Genomic DNA, 20,206 nt, shown 5'->3' with positions numbered 1-20,206 from the left:
GTTAATGTTTATTATGCAGGGTTCCCATGGGTCAGGTTATTTTTGTAATATCATGGAATTTTAAAAGGTCTTTTCCAGACATTGAAAGTCAAGGATTTTTATATATTTTTTTCTTCACGTCATGGAAAATCTTTACATACTTGAAATTTTATTTTCCATTTATCAAAATGTAATCCGCTTGGTAACTTGTGATGCAAGAAATTAAATTTCCGGGTCTAAGCCTCCGCTGTTTACAATTTAAACGTCTGTTTATTGGCACTGTTTATTCATTTTAGGCATTTAAGCTACATTTATATAAACTCACGGTGTACACTACATTCATCAGGTTCACAGCATATGGAACATAAGTCAAAAAGTCAGGAAATTAGAACCCTAATTATGAAATCCAGAAAAACTGGCAAATTTGTGCAGTTAGGGGTTGCCATAATAACTGGTACAAACGCAGTAAATCTCTACAAAACATTTGTTGACCATAATCCACACACCAGAGCTGAATGTGGATATCTCGCACATGGACCCATGATCTGTATCCGCACAGCCATCCAGTAAACCTTTTTATAGAAACTGCCAGTAAACAAATAAATAAATACAATAATTATTCAATAACAACTAATATTATGCTCGTAAAAATATGCTGATTTAGCTAATTTATTATATATTATTACAAAAATGTTTTTTTTTTCAAAATTACAGATTACAGCACAGAATATATATGACATAAACTGCTTATAAGTTAATGTTTATAATAGTTCTCAATGTTTGGCACGTATTTTTGTAATGTTTTAAATTAAAAAGCACATACTTTTCTAATTATCTGTTCATGTCTTCCTCTATGGAAAGTATTTTTGGACTTTTTTAAATTACTTAATTAAATTATAAAATAATTAATTAAATTATAAAATAAAAAATAAAATTGCAAAATATGTCCCAAATTTGAAAATGAAATGCTAAAATAAAAATTTAAACATTATATTAAATTATTTCATTTTTAACGTGATGAAGCATCATTCTGGCCAAATTGAAAAATTAAATTAAATTGATGATTTGACAATATAGTCTAAATGTTGCTCGCTGCCCAGCTCCATGCACAGAGGGGTTGACGCACATTTCACCGGGACAGCGCCACCCGGCACTCGTTGGCCAGTACAATCAACACAGTAGCCTATCTGTACAGATGTGAAGCTAAGATTCATCCAAACAGTCGCTAAGTTTGGCTTAATGGGTCTAAAAGTCGCTAGATGTAGCAATAAGGTCGCTATGGCAAGCAACACAGTCACTGAGTTGGCAACACTGCTTCAGCCAATCCCATTTTGTTAAGCAAGTAAGCCCCACCCACTGATTAACATTGAATTTGCATACAAGTTGAAAATAAAAATGAACACCAAAATTATAACGAAAATGAAAAACAGAACATAAAATTAAAACTGAACTTTACGTTTTAATTTTGTCCCTATTATTGCTTGGTCATGAATAAAAAGCCTTTAAAAAAATTTATTTACAGATTCCTTTTCAAGCTTGCCTTTTTATTTTAATATTGTCAGTCTTGACTCAAGATTATATTGAAAATGAAATGTCAAATCATCAGTTTAATTAAATTTTTCAATTTGGCCGGAATGATGCTTCATCACGTTAAAAATGAAAATGAAATAATTTAATATAATGTTTTAATTTTTATTTTAGCATTTCATTTTCAAATTTGGGACATATTTTGCGATTAATTTTTTTATTTTACAATTTAATTAATTATTTTATAATTTAATTAATCAATTTATAAAAGTCCAAAAATACCTTCCATATTCCTCAAGTGCATAAGAAGCGATGTAATATATTTTACCTAAAAAAAAAAAAAAAAAACTATAAATAAATAAATGTAATTGATTGATATCTTTATTTTTGTTTGTACTTTATTTCAAATAACTCCTACTGTGTTGAATGAGAAAGATACTGCTGCTGACTGGCAGGAGAAAGCGCCACATTCACATGATGAGCTTGATGTGTCACCATAAATATATAATAGTCAAATAAAAATTGCAGTTTATAAAAACTCACTCAAGGGGGACAGTTGGGAGTTTTAAACATAAAAAAACTTTATGTTTGTGGCTTTTTTTGTTCAGTAAAAGAAAGAAATTAAGTTTTTTGAGGAAAACATTCCAGGACTATAGACGGTTTCAGCAGTAACAACATAAACAAGCGGCTGTCGTGGTCCGCACGTAACTTCTGGTAAACTCCGCTAAGAATAAATAACAACAAAGTTCTTTAAACGTAGTTTATTTATATAACAAGCAAAAAAAAACAACACATAGAATACCTAGGAAACAAAAACATTTGTTATTTTCGACAAGACATTTGTTCAAGAGATCAGATTAGCAACTAGTCAGACCATTAAAAAAACGAAACCGGAAGTAAAGTTCGGATCCAGACGTGTATCGCGTTAGCGCACGTGCATCCGATGAAACCGTCTATATAGTGCACTGCAACAGTTCACAGTTTCAATGCAGTTTAAAATTGCAGTTTCAGTGCAGATCAAAGGACTCTAAATGATCCCAAACGATTGTCGTTTTTGCCAAAAAAATGTAAATATGTACTTTTTAACCACAACTTCTCATCTTGCACTAGCTTTGTGTTGCACCTTCCGTAAAATGTAATCAGGACGAAAGGTCACGCATGAGAAACTACCACTCCAGTGTTTACAAGCGTGGAGGAGCGTTCAGACGTGTTTGTATGAGGAATGATATTAATTAATGTCTTTGTGTCAGTTTATTGTTTAAAATGGTCCCCAAGTGTGCGTGTGACCTCTTGACATGATGACGTAATGCGTAAGGTCACGTTGGTGCGTCATACAACTTGTGCAAGACGAAAGGTTGTGGTTTGTCCTATAAAGGCAGTTCACAGCTGTTAAAAGAGTTTTTAGTAACTCTGGGGTTGCGCTGCAGTGTAGACGGCTGTAAACAAAAGCTTAAGTGCCCACATTCACTTCCTGACTGGGTCACTGCGTATCCTTCTCTGATTTGTAAAGCCAAAAAAGGTAACAATGACCGTGTAAACACTAACATGGAGACTGAACTGCGGGGTTTCTCTTTGTAAGCATAAATGTAAATGTAGCCTTAATCTTTCCATTACCAGTAATTAAATACTCAGAAGTTAGTTGGGTGAAGTTATTCTTTCCTGTAGTCAATGTCAGGCCCGGTCATAGGTAGCGCTTCATTAATTCTCTTATTGCTCTCTGTTCCGGTAAAATCACGAATGAATAAATTAAGCAAATGCACCCAGATTGATATCTAATGACAAACAGATGTGATTTTAATTTGTTTATTTAAAAGCACACCGGTCAATAAAAGTCCATTATGCGATACAGCTCATGCTTCAATGACATCCCCATCACCAGTATATATACTGCTGCTTTTGAATTTTAATCACTTCAGAAGAAACTCAATATTTCTATCATCTTCTCATTGGATACAGTTACACTCTTACTCAAGTCATTTTGAACATTATTGCTTTTGTCATTTGCTTTTTGCATATTTTGTACGTACTTTGTGGAAAGTTGAGTTTCATCAAACTGTATTGTCATCTTTATATATTGATGGAAACATATTCAGATATTCAGAATGTGTTGTAATGCAAAATATGACTACATTAAGTGCATTATTTTTGATGTACGCTCATCAACAACATATTTTCAGACGGATATGCAGTGTACTAAAGTTAACATTCAAATGATTTGTTCAGCAAGTTCAATCTCTGTCATGTCTTACGTGCTTGCTGCAGTATATCTGTGTATGTCTTGAGGCGCCTATACTCAAGACTGAGCTCCACCGGAGCATTTGACGAATACCAATGTGTAAGCTTCAGTCAGGGTCGGGGAAAGAGCCACGCCGGTTTGAAATCGGTAATACAGGATTGGAATTGGATTTTCGTCAGCACAAATGATCCCATCTCTCTAAAGTTTTCATTGGTCTGAAGATTCGTGCCACAAAGAGTCTGAAAGTTAAAGCAGAAATCTTATAAAGTTTTTGGGTAGTATACAGGCACACAAGGCCCAGTCTTTAATAAAACCTGATTTACCCTGTCAGAAAACACTGGTAAAACAACTATCCCAAGCTATCACTGGGGTATTAACCTTTAAAAGGTTTTAATATGCATCATTTAGGTACATATGCTTACTTTTAGGTACTACTAGATCAAAGGTACATATTGGTATACAAATGTATGCATAATACCAACATGTGCCTTTGGGGTACCAACATGTGCCTTTGGGGTACCAATATGTGCCTTTGAGGTACCAATATGTGCCTTTGGGGTACCAAGATGTGCCTTTGAGTACCAATATGTGCCTTTGGGGTACCAAAATGTGCCTTTGGGGTACCAAGATGTGCCTTTGAGGTACCAATATGTGCCTTTGGGGTACCAAAATGTGCCTTTGGGGTACCAAGATGTGCCTTTGAGGTACCAATATGTGCCTTTGAGGTACCAATATGTGCCTTTGAGGTACCAATATGTGCCTTTAGGGTACCAATATGTGCCTTTGAGGTACCAATATGTGCCTTTGAGGTACCAATATGTGCCTTTGAGGTACCAATATGTGCCTTTGAGGTACCAATATGTGCCTTTGAGGTACCAATATGTGCCTTTGAGGTACCAATATGTGCCTTTAGGGTACCAATATGTGCCTTTGAGGTACCAATATGTGCCTTTGAGGTACCAATATGTGCCTTTGAGGTACCAATATGTGCCTTTGAGGTACCAATATGTGCCTTTGAGGTACCAATATGTACCAATATGTGCCTTTGAGGTACCAATATGTGCCTTTGAGGTACCAATATGTGCCTTTGGGGTACCAATATGTGCCTTTGAGGTACCAATATGTGCCTTTGAGGTACCAATATGTGCCTTTGAGGTACCAATATGTGCCTTTGAGGTACCAATATGTGCCTTTGAGGTACCAAGATGTGCCTTTGAGGTACCAATATGTGCCTTTGAGGTACCAATATGTGCCTTTGAGGTACCAATATGTGCCTTTGAGGTACCAATATGTGCCTTTGAGGTACCAATATGTGCCTTTGAGGTACCAATATGTGCCTTTGAGGTACCAATATGTGCCTTTGAGGTACCAATATGTGCCTTTGAGGTACCAATATGTGCCTTTGAGGTACCAATATGTGCCTTTGAGGTACCAATATGTGCCTTTGAGGTACCAATATGTGCCTTTGAGGTACCAATATGTGCCTTTGAGGTACCAATATGTGCCTTTGAGGGTACCAATATGTGCCTTTAGGGTACCAATATGTGCCTTTGAGGTACCAATATGTGCCTTTGAGGTACCAATATGTGCCTTTAGGGTACCAATATGTGCCTTTGAGGTACCAATATGTGCCTTTGAGGTACCAATATGTGCCTTTAGGGTACCAATATGTGCCTTTAGGGTACCAATATGTGCCTTTGAGGTACCAATATGTGCCTTTGAGGTACCAATATGTGCCTTTGAGGTACCAATATGTGCCTTTGAGGTACCAATATGTGCCTTTGGGGTACCAATATGTGCCTTTGGGGTACCAATATGTGCCTTTGGGGTACCAATATGTGCCTTTGGAGGTACCAATATGTGCCTTTGAGGTACCAATATGTGCCTTTGAGGTACCAATATGTGCCTTTGAGGTACCAATATGTGCCTTTGAGGTACCAATATGTGCCTTTGAGGTACCAATATGTGCCTTTGAGGTACCAATATGTGCCTTTGAGGTACCAATATGTGCCTTTGAGGTACCAATATGTGCCTTTGAGGTACCAATATGTGCCTTTGAGGTACCAATATGTGCCTTTGAGGTACCAATATGTGCCTTTGAGGTACCAATATGTGCCTTTGAGGTACCAATATGTGCCTTTGAGGTACCAATATGTGCCTTTGAGGGTACCAATATGTGCCTGTACCAATATGTGCCTTTGAGGTACCAATATGTGCCTTTGAGGTACCAATATGTGCCTTTGAGGTACCAATATGTGCCTTTGAGGTACCAATATGTGCCTTTGAGGTACCAATATGTGCCTTTGAGGTACCAATATGTGCCTTTGAGGTACCAATATGTGCCTTTAGGGTACCAATATGTGCCTTTGAGGTACCAATATGTGCCTTTGAGGTACCAATATGTGCCTTTGAGGTACCAATATGTGCCTTTAGGGTACCAATATGTGCCTTTGAGGTACCAATATGTGCCTTTGGGGTACCAATATGTGCCTTTGGGGTACCAATATGTGCCTTTGAGGTACCAATATGTGCCTTTGAGGTACCAATATGTGCCTTTGAGGTACCAATATGTGCCTTTGAGGTACCAATATGTGCCTTTGAGGTACCAATATGTGCCTTTGAGGTACCAATATGTGCCTTTGAGGTACCAATATGTGCCTTTGAGGTACCAATATGTGCCTTTGAGGTACCAATATGTGCCTTTGAGGTACCAATATGTGCCTTTGAGGTACCAATATGTGCCTTTGAGGTACCAATATGTGCCTTTGAGGTACCAATATGTGCCTTTGAGGTACCAATATGTGCCTTTGAGGTACCAATATGTGCCTTTGAGGTACCAATATGTGCCTTTGAGGTACCAATATGTGCCTTTGAGGTACCAATATGTGCCTTTAGGGTACCAATATGTGCCTTTGAGGTACCAATATGTGCCTTTGAGGTACCAATATGTGCCTTTAGGGTACCAATATGTGCCTTTGAGGTACCAATATGTGCCTTTGAGGTACCAATATGTGCCTTTGAGGTACCAATATGTGCCTTTGAGGTACCAATATGTGCCTTTAGGGTACCAATATGTGCCTTTAGGGTACCAATATGTGCCTTTGAGGTACCAATATGTGCCTTTAGGGTACCAATATGTGCCTTTGAGGTACCAATATGTGCCTTTAGGGTACCAATATGTGCCTTTGAGGTACCAATATGTGCCTTTGGGGTACCAAGATGTGCCTTTGGGGTACCAAAATGTGCCTTTGGGGTACCAAGATGTGCCTTTGAGGTACCAATATGTGCCTTTGGGGTACCAAGATGTGCCTTTGAGGTACCAATATGTGCCTTTGGGGTACGAATATGTGCCTTTGAGGTACCAAAATGTGCCTTTGGGGTACCAAGATGTGCCTTTGAGGTACCAATATGTGCCTTTGAGGTACCAATATGTGCCTTTAGGGTACCAATATGTGCCTTTGAGGTACCAATATGTGCCTTTGAGGTACCAATATGTGCCTTTGAGGTACCAATATGTGCCTTTGAGGTACCAATATGTGCCTTTGGGGTACCAATATGTGCCTTTGGGCTACCAAGATGTGCCTTTGGGGTACCAATATGTGCCTTTGGGGTACCAAGATGTGCCTTTGGGCTACCAAGATGTGCCTTTGGTATACCAACATGTGCCTTTGGTATACCAACATGTGCCTTCGAGGTACCAACTTGTGCCTTCGGGGTACCAACATGTGCCTTTGGGGTACCAACATGTGCCTTTGGGCTAGCAATATGTGCCTTTGGGGTACCAACATGTGCCTTTGGGCTACCAATATGTGCCTTTGGGGTACCAAGATGTGCCTTTGAGTACCAATATGTGCCTTTGAGGTACCAATATGTGCCTTTGGGGTACCAAGATGTGCCTTTGGGGTACCAAGATGTGCCCTTGAGGTACCAATATGTGCCTTTGAGGTACCAATATGTGCCTTTGGGGTACCAAAATGTGCCTTTGAGGTACCAATATGTGCCTTTGAGGTACCAATATGTGCCTTTGGGGTACCAAAATGTGCCTTTGGGGTACCAAGATGTGCCTTTGAGGTACCAATATGTGCCTTTAGGGTACCAATATGTGCCTTTGAGGTACCAATATGTGCCTTTGAGGTACCAATATGTGCCTTTGAGGTACCAATATGTGCCTTTGAGGTACCAATATGTGCCTTTGAGGTACCAATATGTGCCTTTAGGGTACCAATATGTGCCTTTGAGGTACCAATATGTGCCTTTGAGGTACCAATATGTGCCTTTGAGGTACCAATATGTGCCTTTGAGGTACCAATATGTGCCTTTGAGGTACCAATATGTGCCTTTGAGGTACCAATATGTGCCTTTGGGGTACCAATATGTGCCTTTGGGGTACCAAAATGTGCCTTTGAGGTACCAATATGTGCCTTTGAGGTACCAATATGTGCCTTTGGGGTACCAAAATGTGCCTTTGGGGTACCAAGATGTGCCTTTGAGGTACCAATATGTGCCTTTAGGGTACCAATATGTGCCTTTGAGGTACCAATATGTGCCTTTGAGGTACCAATATGTGCCTTTGAGGTACCAATATGTGCCTTTGAGGTACCAATATGTGCCTTTGAGGTACCAATATGTGCCTTTAGGGTACCAATATGTGCCTTTGAGGTACCAATATGTGCCTTTGAGGTACCAATATGTGCCTTTGGGGTACCAAAATGTGCCTTTGGGGTACCAAGATGTGCCTTTGAGGTACCAAGATGTGCCTTTAGGGTACCAATATGTGCCTTTGAGGTACCAATATGTGCCTTTGAGGTACCAATATGTGCCTTTGAGGTACCAATATGTGCCTTTGAGGTACCAATATGTGCCTTTGAGGTACCAATATGTGCCTTTAGGGTACCAATATGTGCCTTTGAGGTACCAATATGTGCCTTTAGGGTACCAATATGTGCCTTTGAGGTACCAATATGTGCCTTTAGGGTACCAATATGTGCCTTTGAGGTACCAATATGTGCCTTTAGGGTACCAATATGTGCCTTTGAGGTACCAATATGTGCCTTTGGGGTACCAAGATGTGCCTTTGGGGTACCAAAATGTGCCTTTGGGGTACCAAGATGTGCCTTTGAGGTACCAATATGTGCCTTTGGGGTACCAATATGTTTCTTTGAGGTACCAAAATGTGCCTTTGGGGTACCAAGATGTGCCTTTGAGGTACCAATATGTGCCTTTGAGGTACCAATATGTGCCTTTGAGGTACCAATATGTGCCTTTAGGGTACCAATATGTGCCTTTGAGGTACCAATATGTGCCTTTGAGGTACCAATATGTGCCTTTGAGGTACCAATATGTGCCTTTGAGGTACCAATATGTGCCTTTGAGGTACCAATATGTGCCTTTGAGGTACCAATATGTGCCTTTGGGGTACCAATATGTGCCTTTGAGGTACCAATATGTGCCTTTGAGGTACCAATATGTGCCTTTGAGGTACCAATATGTGCCTTTGAGGTACCAATATGTGCCTTTGGGCTACCAAGATGTGCCTTTGGGGTACCAAGATGTGCCTTTGGGCTACCAAGATGTGCCTTTGGGGTACCAAGATGTGCCTTTGGGCTACCAAGATGTGCCTTTGGGGTACCAACATGTGCCTTTGAGGTACCAACTTGTGCCTTTGGGGTACCAACATGTGCCTTTGGGGTACCAACATGTGCCTTTGGGCTACCAATATGTGCCTTTGGGGTACCAACATGTGCCTTTGGGCTACCAATATGTGCCTTTGGGGTACCAAGATGTGCCTTTGAGTACCAATATGTGCCTTTGAGGTACCAATATGCGCCTTTGGGGTACCAAGATGTGCCTTTGGGGTACCAAGATGTGCCTTTGAGGTACCAATATGTGCCTTTGAGGTACCAATATGTGCCTTTGGGGTACCAAAATGTGCCTTTGGGGTACCAAGATGTGCCTTTGGGGTACCAAGATGTGCCTTTGAGGTACCAATATGTCCTTTGAGGTACCAATATGTGCCTTTGGGGTACCAATATGTGCCTTTAGGGTACCAATATGTGCCTTTAGGGTACCAATATGTGCCTTTGAGGTACCAATATGTGCCTTTGAGGTACCAATATGTGCCTTTGAGGTACCAATATGTGCCTTTGAGGTACCAAGATGTGCCTTTGGGCTACCGGTATGTGCCTTTGGGCTACCGGTATGTGCCTTTGGGGTACCGGTATGTGCCTTTGGGGTACCGGTGTGTGCCTTTGGGGTGCCGATGTGTGCCTTTGGGGTGCCGGTGTGTGCCTTTGGGGTGCCGGTGTGTGCCTTTGGGGTACCAATATGTGCCTTTGGGGTACCAATATGTGCCTTTGAGGTACCAATATGTGCCTTTGGGGTACCAATATGTGCCTTTGAGGTACCAATATGTGCCTTTGGGGTACCAAGATGTGCCTTTGAGGTACCAAGATGTGCTTTTGGGGTACCAATATGTGCCTTTGAGGTACCAATATGTGCCTTTGGTAGGGCTGGGCGATAAATCAATTTGATCAATTAACTCGAATGTGTAGTTTACATTAATTTGTTTGCATGAAAATCTGTTTTCTCTTTTACATCCGCTGACGCTCTCCTTCTTTGCTCCCGTACAGTAGTTCCGATTGGGTCAGCCCTCCCCTGTGCGTTTGCCATAGAGATACACAAACAACATGGCAGCGAGCAGGGAAGAACTTGTTCCTAAGAAACGCAAAGTGTCATCTGTATTTTGGAATTGGTTCGGTTTTGCGGCTTCAGAAGCAGAACAAACAACACCCCACTGCAAAGTATGTTTGAAGTTTGTTGCTAGCAAAGGTAGCAGTAATAGCGACCAATTTACTGTAGCACCTTAAACAGGCATGCTGCCGAGTGGGAGAGATGTTGCGCTATACGAAATGAAAAAGACTGCGGCAGGACAAGCACACAAGGCAAAAAAACATTTGTGTTATGGTTATAAACTTATATTTACTGCCACCAACTAATAGGTGACAATAGAGAGCTTTCCCTTCTCTCACACGTTTGCATCCTGAACATTAACTAAACAAAAGCCTTCACCGTTTGCACAAAAGGTATAATTATTTGCAGATTAATTCTAATAGTTCTGGATTAAAATGAAATTAAATGAAAGCTTTTAATAAGTTCTTTACTGTGTCTTTGTAAATATTTAGTATTTTATGATGTGTATATAAGAATGGTGCGATCTCTCACTCTGCTATGCATGAAAGCACAAAGCTCGCGTATACTGTGCATTAGATGCGCCAACGCCTCATCAAATTTCATTATTTCTATTTTTGCTATAGAAACAAGTCAAAACTTTATCCTTATGCCTACACTTGACTAGACGTAAGATTTAGTCTCAGATTTGCGTTACGCTTAGATGGTGGAAGAGATGTCATTTTACTCTGCCACACAGATTTATGGTCCAGCTAAACGATGCAGCTATAGACGGTTTCATCGTCAGAACATGCGGTGACAGGATTGCGCGTCTGGTCTGAAATTTACTTCCAGTTTCTGTTTGTTTAATGGTCTGACTAGTTGCTGAAACTGAACTCTTATACAAATACCTTTTATAATATATCAAATTTTAAAATAACAAATGTTTTGGTTTCCTATGTAATCTATGTGTTGTTTATTAAGTTATATAAATAAACTATTTTAAAAGGGTTAACTTTGATGTTATTTATTCTTAGCGGAGTTTACCGGAAGTTACGCAATAACCACGAAAGCTGCTTGTTTGTTACTGTTGAAACCAGCTATAGACTTAAGAAAAAGCTCACATCATTCTGTGTTATGTAACATAAAAAAAATAATTTAAATTGTATATAGTTTTGTGAAAAAAACTGGGAATTTTATTTTAGGCCAAATCACCCAGCCCTACCTTGAGGAACCAATGTGAACTCTTTGGCAGCAAATGTGAATCTTTAAGGTATCAATATGAACTCTTTTGTACCAAATGTGAATCTCTGTTGTACTAATATGAACTCTTTGGCACCAAATATAAATCTTTGAGCTACCAATATGAACTCTTTAATACCAATATGCACCTTTGAGGTGCTAACTTCTTGGTACCAAATGTGAATATTTGAGGCAAAATTAACTCTTCAGTACCAATATTTAAATACCAATTGTTAATCATTTATTGGGTATGTGTTATTGTTCTGTGTTTGTTGTATAATGTGGGATCTATTGTGATGTTGTATATGAAACAGCTATCCTTGTGCTTTAGGACCCCCTCGAAAAATAGATGGATCATCTCAAGGGGCTATCCTTAAATAAATAAATAAATAAATAAATAAATTTACCTTTGTGGTACTAATATGAACTCTGTGGTGCCAATATGTGCCTCTGAGGTCCTAATATGTGCCTTTGAGGTACCAATATGAACTCTTTGGCATCAAATGTAAATCGTCGTGGTATCAATATGATCTTTTTAGTACCAATATTTACCTCTGTGGTACTAATATGAACTCTTTAATACCAATATGCACCTTTGAGGTGCTAACTTCTTGGTACCAAATGTGAATCTTTGAGGTATCAATATTAACTTTTTAGTACCAATATTTTCCTCTGTGGTACTAATATTAACTCTTTGGTAGCAATATGTGCCTTTGAGGTAACAATATGAACTCTTTGGCACCAAATGGGAATCTTTGAGGTATCAATATTAACTTTTTAGTACCAATATTTACCTCTGTGGTACTAATATTACCTCTTTGGTACCAATATGTGCCTTTGAGGTAACAATATGAACTCTTTGGAACCAAATGTGAATCTTTGAGGTATCAATATGAACTTTTAGTACCAATATTTACCTCTGTGGTACTAATATGAACTCTTTGGTACCAATATGTGCCTTTGAGGTAACAATATGAACTCTTTGGAACCAAATGTGAATCTTTGAGGTATCAATATGAACTTTTAGTACCAATATTTACCTCTGTGGTACTAATATTACCTCTTTGGTACCAATATGTGCCTGTGAGGTACCAATATGAACTCTTTGGCACCAAATGTGAATCTTTGAGGTATCAATATTAATTTTTTAGTACCGATATTTACCTCTGTGGTACTAATATTAACTCTTTGGTACCAATATGTGCCTTTGAGGTAACAATATGAACTCTTTGGCACCAAATGTGAATCTTTGAGGTATCAATATGAACTTTTAGTACCAATATTTACCTCTGTGGTACTAATATGAACTCTTTGGTGCCAATATGTGCCTCTGAGGTGCTTACTTCTTGGTACCAAATGGCAGTCTTTGAGGAATCAATAGGAACTTTTTAGTACAGATATTTACCTCTGTGGTACTAATATGAACTCTTTGGTACCAATATGTGCCTCTGAGGTACTAATATGTGCCTTTGAGGTACCAATATGTGCCTTTGAGGTAACAATGTGAACTCTTTGGAACCAAATATGAATCTTTGAGGTATCAATATGCACTTTTAGTACCAATATTTACCTCAGTGGTACTAATATGAACTCTTTGGTGCCAATAAGTGCCTCTGAGGTGCTTACTTCTTGGTACCAAATGGCAGTCTTTGAGGAATCAATAGGAACTTTTTAGTACAGATATTTACCTCTGTGGTACTAATATGAACTCTTTGGTACCAATATGTGCCTCTGAGGTACTAATATGTGCCTTTGAGGTACCAATATGTGCCTTTGAGGTAACAATGTGAACTCTTTGGAACCAAATATGAATCTTTGAGGTATCAATATGAACTCTTTAGTACCAATATTTACCTCTGTGGTACTAATATAAACCCTTCAGTACCAATATGTACTTTTAAGGTATCAATATGAACTCTTTAGTACCAATATTTACCTCTGTGGTACTAATATAAACCCTTTAGTACCAATATGTACTTTTGAGGTATCAATATGAACTCCTAAGTACCAACATTTACATCTAATGTACTAATATTAACTCTTTGGTACCAATATTTACATTTGAGGTGCTGATATGAACTTTTAAGGTGTAAATGTGTACTAATAGAAACGGTACTGCCCCAGTTACAGTTCGGGATCATTTTTTTGACCATTTTTACAGTGTACGTGTAAATGTAGAGAATGAAACTGAATTTATTTCAATATAGTGTAGCGATATACCACAACAGATAGCATCTGGTTACACTGTCAGATGGCTCAAAACTTCAGTATTTGGCCTGATGTTTGTTTTCTTGCTATGATGCAGTGCAGATGATCAGTCAGTGTTTCATTTTCCAGCCTCTGATACAAAATCCTTTTCGGTATTGATTAAAAAAATGACAGATGAATGATTGACAGTTCAATTTCTTCCATACACCCTCCACATCCCAAAATATCTTTGCATAAAGCCCTTCAGGTCTTTGTATTTGGGCTTCTCAGCCTGACTGTGACAGCTTTATAGAGGTACTTATTATAAAGGCAAGATAATTATATGACAGTATTTTAGGACGTCCTCCACAGCAGAGCTGCCATTGTTTTACTGTGTTATGTTGTCTTGTGGGATATCGCCTTGCTGGCCTCGTCCGGATGTGAAATTTAATTTAGACCCTTATCTTTGCTCTTTTTCCAGACTGATCCCTCAGCTGGTGGGCCTTCTGTACGTGGGCAGCTATGAGAGACCCTTCGCACAAATGAAGGTGAGAGAAACATTGAATCACATCTTTGATAATTTCATGCTAAAGTTTGCCGTGTCATTCTTAAACTTGCTTTTAATGAAGTCTCCTACATTTAAACATTAGCTCTGTGCCATTTTGAAAGCATGTATTATTCATGTAAGCTCAATCCCAAAATGCACTGTCTGCAAAATGAATTGTAATCATGCCTGTGCAGATTAGTCCAGTTGACTTATTTTTCAGTTAAGATTCTTCCTAATGGGCCGTACACACCAAGGGGCTGGACACACCAAAACTTTTAAACGCGGCTGAAAACGCCTGGACAACGCCGAATGCCAGCTGTTTTTCAGCTGAGTGCCAGCTTTCTTCAGCTAAGTGCTTTGGTAGCTCTGATACGTCAGCTGTGAGACGGTTGGTTGCTGTGATACTTGTCACGCCCCACCTCCACTGTGATTGGACAGCCGCATGAGAACTGACATTGATGAGCGGAGCTTTTCATCCAAAGTTGAAAATTTTTCAACTCTGTGCTCAGCACTGAGCGCGGAAAAACCGCTGGCTGCCGGTTTTCAGCGCGGAAGAAAACTGCTAGCTGCTGGCTTATTTGAAAAACGCCGAGCTTCCATTGGAAACAATTGAAAACATGCGCCGGCCGCGGGCGTAAAAGTTTTGGTGTACACAACCCCTAAACGCGAATTCAATGATTTACGAGAGTAGATTACATACAAAGTCAATGCAAAGACATAAATAAGCACCTACGTGCGCATGTTCAGGGCGATTTGAATGATGCAAATTAGGCAGCGCGATTGGCGTGAAAACATGCAATATTCGCCTCAAATGCGTCTACTCAACAATGCTTAAATATTCAACTTGTGCGAAAAATTTGCATAACACGAAGTTAAGTCCCACAAGTTATTTAGAGAGAGGAACATGATGCTTCGCGTTTGGTGTGTACGCAGCTGGCACAATAGGTTTGGGACTCTGTCTTCTACATTTTAATCCCAATGGGATCCACAATTTACATTTGTTGATGCACCATGTCCTCATAATAATTGACATCCAGAAATAGCAGCACACATCAAACTCCAGCATCTCACTTCTTATCCTGAATATTTTGAACATAACGTTAGTTAACTTCTCGGTCGTTCACACCTTTAAAATATAGTTCTGCCTTGTGTCTAAAGCAATGAATCCTACAGACATCCATCCACTCTGAAACTGTATCGAACTGTATATTTTTTACTGGCATTGTTCCTGTGCCGAGCCTTAAGTCTGGCGAGAGGAATAATGTCCATTTACTCTAGTTTTCAGATCTCTGATGTATAACAAAATTAGCCGGAAAAAAACTAAATCTGTCCCGTTATAATAACATAACTCAGTTGATGGACAGTGTATTCATATAAAGTTTGTTACATAGCACAGCTGATCCAGGCTATTATTTCCCCTCCACCTAAAGTAAATTATGTCTTTATGAATGTCGTTTATGAATTTATGCTTTTGATTATTGCATCAAATGCAGCGAGTGATGGTTAAAAATGCTGGAACATTACAGTAACAATACAGGCTTATATATGAATACATATAGAATGCATAGAAATAGCCAGTTAACTTTACAATCTGTAATCTGATGAGAAGCTGAAGTGAAGAGTGACTTCATAAAAGTTATTGAAGTGAGAGATTGTATGTTTTTAATGATTATTTTTAAAATATATCACTTGTTTATAGATATCCTTAGGCTAGCATATTCATACTAAAGGCAGTAAACTGCAGTTTTTATATTATGGGGACTTGAAGACTCATAACTGAGCTGGTTCAGGTCCATAAAACCATAAGCTCATACACCTGGTGGAGCTGCAGTTATAGTGGTTTTGGGATGGATGGACTTGAATATATTTTTATTTTTACTTCATTTCAATATGCATAAAGTACACTCTGATCATGTCTCATTATGATACTATAAAACAGAATTTATGGGAATTACAGATTTTTGCAACTTTTAATTGAGTTATGGGTTGAGGGCTGCACAATATTGAGAAAATATGCTATTCGCTGTTGAGCCGTTGCGATAACAATCTTTCTTGCAGTATATCGTTTCCATAGAGAACACTATTTTTATTAGCTTTTTTATCTAATTCGGGCTAATAAAAACTACTTCAGACCAAGCGTGCCGCACAAGCCCTGAAAAGTGAAGCCAAAACGTCTCGATCGCCCCCCAGTGACTGGTCCCAGTATAGGTCATAAACCCCACCTCTCCATGTTATTCAATGAGACTTGAGACCAATTAAACAATTTAACTACACTTCAATTATCTTTTTTCCAAAGCTGTTTTCTGTCATTTACTGTAGTTTTATCACGCCGATGTGAATTCAAATGTTTGTTTTTAAAATAAGTTTGTGTTTAGTTATTTAATGATATAAAAACGGTGGTGTCACGTCATGATTGACAGCTGTGATATCGTGTGATATGCGCATTCTGCGAGAGAGAGGGCGTGGTCTTGATTTCGTGGCTTTACTTCCTGCTCACTACTGCGCATGACTGGTCCCGAAATCGCTACTGTGCAGACTCAAGGCCCGAGATGTCAGTGCCGTATCGGGACACTGGCGGCTTCACTTTTTACCAATGGAAGAGAGCAAACAGGCGTCGTCCATCTTTTTTACAGTCTATGCTTCAGACGTACCGTTTTTTTTACGCCGCATTCACATGTAAGCGTAAGCGTTGACGCTTCCCATTCACTTTTAATGGGTGACGTCAAGCGTTGGCGAACTGAATTGTGGATCCGTCGGCGCCGCGTCAGTGCCGTTGCTCGCGGCAGAAGTTGAACATTTCCCAATTTTTCAAGCGGCAACGCGTGCGTCAGCCAATCATATCGCCTTATGCAAATAACCTAGGCAGAGCCAGCCAATTACGTTTATGGGAGACCGGAGCATGTATTGAAGCCACTGTGATTGGCTGTTGGCCATGCTTCAGACAAGCCTTCCGTTAAGTGTTAACGCTTACGCCTCGTGTGAATGTACCGTTAGGCACAAGTTCGGCTCTGTAGTTTTCCTCGCTTGTCCCTAATCCTGCCATATTTATTTTCCGTTCTCGGCTTTGAGCCCCTAGGTTCACCTTTGCGCCTGCGGTCTTGCCAATAGTATAAAAATATAAGACCTACTTTGCGGGTATTTAGTAAGGTCCCTTCTTATTGGTCTAATTTGGACACTCTAAGCATGCAACACACAAATGATATACACGTAAAATAAATTTTAAGTTATTGCAACGATATGGATATCACACATACTGTTACTGTATCACAATAACAATGATTCCCACCCCCTGTATATCATCCAGCCTTAGGTTAACTGCACTCTAACATTAGATACAATTATCATAACATAACCAGTTTAACTACTTCACATCAATATTATTGATGAAATGCCAATTAACTAAATTGTTGGATGCTTTAATGTCTAAGTGAAAGTCATTCTCATGATATGCTGTCTCCTCTAGATGCTTAAGAGATCACATTATACCGTATTTTGTACCCATGTGACAGTCATAGGTCATTAGAAATGTAATCAATAGATATAAACAAGTCAAGTGTCATCCTACAAAGAAGTTAAGAGAATATTTACAATTTTGTGGTCTGTGATTATAACTTAAAAAGTGTTATGCAGCTACAAAGTGCTAAAGGTTGTCCACTTGACATATGAATGTAAGCTGTGCTATTGGCCAAAGCAAGATAATGAGGGTTTAATACTATATTTCACAAAATATGGGATTGTTTTAATGTATGTGATGTGCCAGCTATAATGGTGTCTCTGTCCCTGATTGTTTATCTCATTAAATTGAATTGATTTACATGTTTTATTGCCAACTATCATATTATGGCAAACTATGAAGGTGTTTGGCAGTCTTTAGTTGTAACGGATGGATTGGCTATGTTAGGCGCCGTGTGGTGTTGTAAATGGATGCCAGCACTTTAGCAGGGTGACTGAGGTTTCATAGCGGTCAGATCTGAAACTAACAGGAGCATCGTGTTTGTGCCAGGTAAAAGCCAAACAATGCTTGTGGATGTCTGCCATGTTCGTGTTGAAAGCATCTGCAAGTTAGCCTCGACCAGACTCCTGTACTATACAGGACATGGCTCTCATAATTTTAGTTTCTGACTAAAGGCACTTTAATTTATAGACTACAATTAAAGGCATATTATTTTATAGTCCCACATCGGATCTATGTGGTAGGCTTTGCGTAGGCTGTATGTAGCTCTATGTAACCCGACACGCACTACTGCAAAAATGTGACCGCGCGTCCATGTTACGCGGACCGCAGGCGCTGTGATTGGTCCGCTAGAAACCCTCCTGTCAGCTCATAAAAATCTGCATTGCATTTCACTTTTACACGGATTTCTGCTTACAACTTTCCAAATAAAGATGGGTCGAGTTGAGGTGTGATACGTAACTCAAGTTGCAACAATAATTGCTGTCCATTTACCTCCAAAACAGCTGGTCTTCTCAATAGCATTCACAACAAGCTGCTGCTTCTTCGGTTGTTGCACTGCTACTGTGGGTTACATGCGAGGATAGTGCCTAGTAGCGATCTGCATGTGTAATTGCACGTTTTATTGATATTCTGCTAGTGATTAGTGAATTTTTTTTTTTTTTTTTTGATGGTCTTAGGTCTTTTAGATGCCACCTTTGCCTTTGCTACAGTTGATCACAACGTTTTGTTGTCCTGAAAAAAATGCTGTGTGAGCATTTAGTGGAATGGAAGGCGAACGTAATTGACAAATAGATGTTTCTGGATAATTTCCTTTACTTTATAGTGCAACTTTCCTATGGAGTGCCGCAGGGCTCCACTCTCGCACCCTTTCTTGTTTTGCTGTATATGCTCCCTTTGGGTTCTATTTTCAGTAAACATGGGTTTTTTCGTTCCACTGCTCTGCATACATCTACCATAAAGACAGTAAATAAGAATGATTACTGCCCTGAAGTCTTTTTGCCCTGGATGAAGTAAAACTTTGGCTATTTAAATGAAAGTAAAACTGAAATCATTGTTTTTGCCTCCAGTGATAACTACAGTAATGGTGATATTAATCTTTGATCATTTTTTTTTTGTTTTCATCACAAATAAACTGGCTTTGTTAATCGATAGCATCTTCAATGCGGTGGTAGGATCTTGTTTCTCTCAGTTACGCCTTCTCTCCAAGGTTAAAGTAAACATTTCCCCTCTGAGAGTATTCTAGTGATTGCTATCCATGCTTTTATTGCCTCTTCCTTGGACTACTGCAACTCTCTACTGTGGCATTTCTAAGAAATCTGTTGCTTATCTTCATTAAGTCCAAAATGCTGCCGCACACATTTGGCCATGTCTTACTAAGATCACTGCACTGGCTTCATGTACACTACTGTATTTTACCTTTTGTTTTGTTTATAAATCTTTGAATCACCAAGCACTTAGCTATCTATGTTTTGCTGTTGCTGGCCCTATGCTGTGAAACAGCCTGCTGGCTCTCTTTTTAAATCTTGTATTATAATTTTTCATTGTTTTTTAACACCTTGTGAGATGTGTTGTGTGATGTTTTTCTCCTTTTTTGCCCGCGTTATGTGCTCTATAAATAAAATAAACCAGACATTTAGCTTACACTTTATTTGATAGTCAACTTTAGACATTCTACTAACTATAAATAACTTTGCAACTATATGTCAACTAACTGTCATTGGAGTATTAGTAGATCGTAAGGGTTACTGTGCGTTCACACCACTGCCGGTGAAAGCATTAAAAAACGCTCCTGCGGCCCTGCCAAGGACACTGTAGACAAAGAGTAGTTGCATACTCTGGAATCCTCTCAGGCCGAAGACTTCTATGG

At 39.2% G+C, this 20,206-nt stretch overlaps 1 protein-coding gene across 1 annotated transcript in view; it reads left to right on the top strand.

Annotated features, from left to right (window-relative positions):
- Nucleotides 1-20,206, top strand: part of rngtt (RNA guanylyltransferase and 5'-phosphatase) — a 164,596-nt gene that overhangs the window by 132,754 nt on the left and 11,636 nt on the right. Inside the window, exon 14 of the mRNA XM_065268829.1 lies at nucleotides 14,319-14,385. Coding sequence (XP_065124901.1) covers nucleotides 14,319-14,385 — 67 coding nt within the window. The remainder of the gene's footprint in view (nucleotides 1-14,318; nucleotides 14,386-20,206) is intronic.

This window comes from Paramisgurnus dabryanus, chromosome 12, assembly GCF_030506205.2.
Source record: "Paramisgurnus dabryanus chromosome 12, PD_genome_1.1, whole genome shotgun sequence".
In the NCBI taxonomy this organism is placed as follows: domain Eukaryota; kingdom Metazoa; phylum Chordata; class Actinopteri; order Cypriniformes; family Cobitidae; genus Paramisgurnus; species Paramisgurnus dabryanus.
This window is presented reverse-complemented; position numbering and strand designations above follow the sequence as displayed.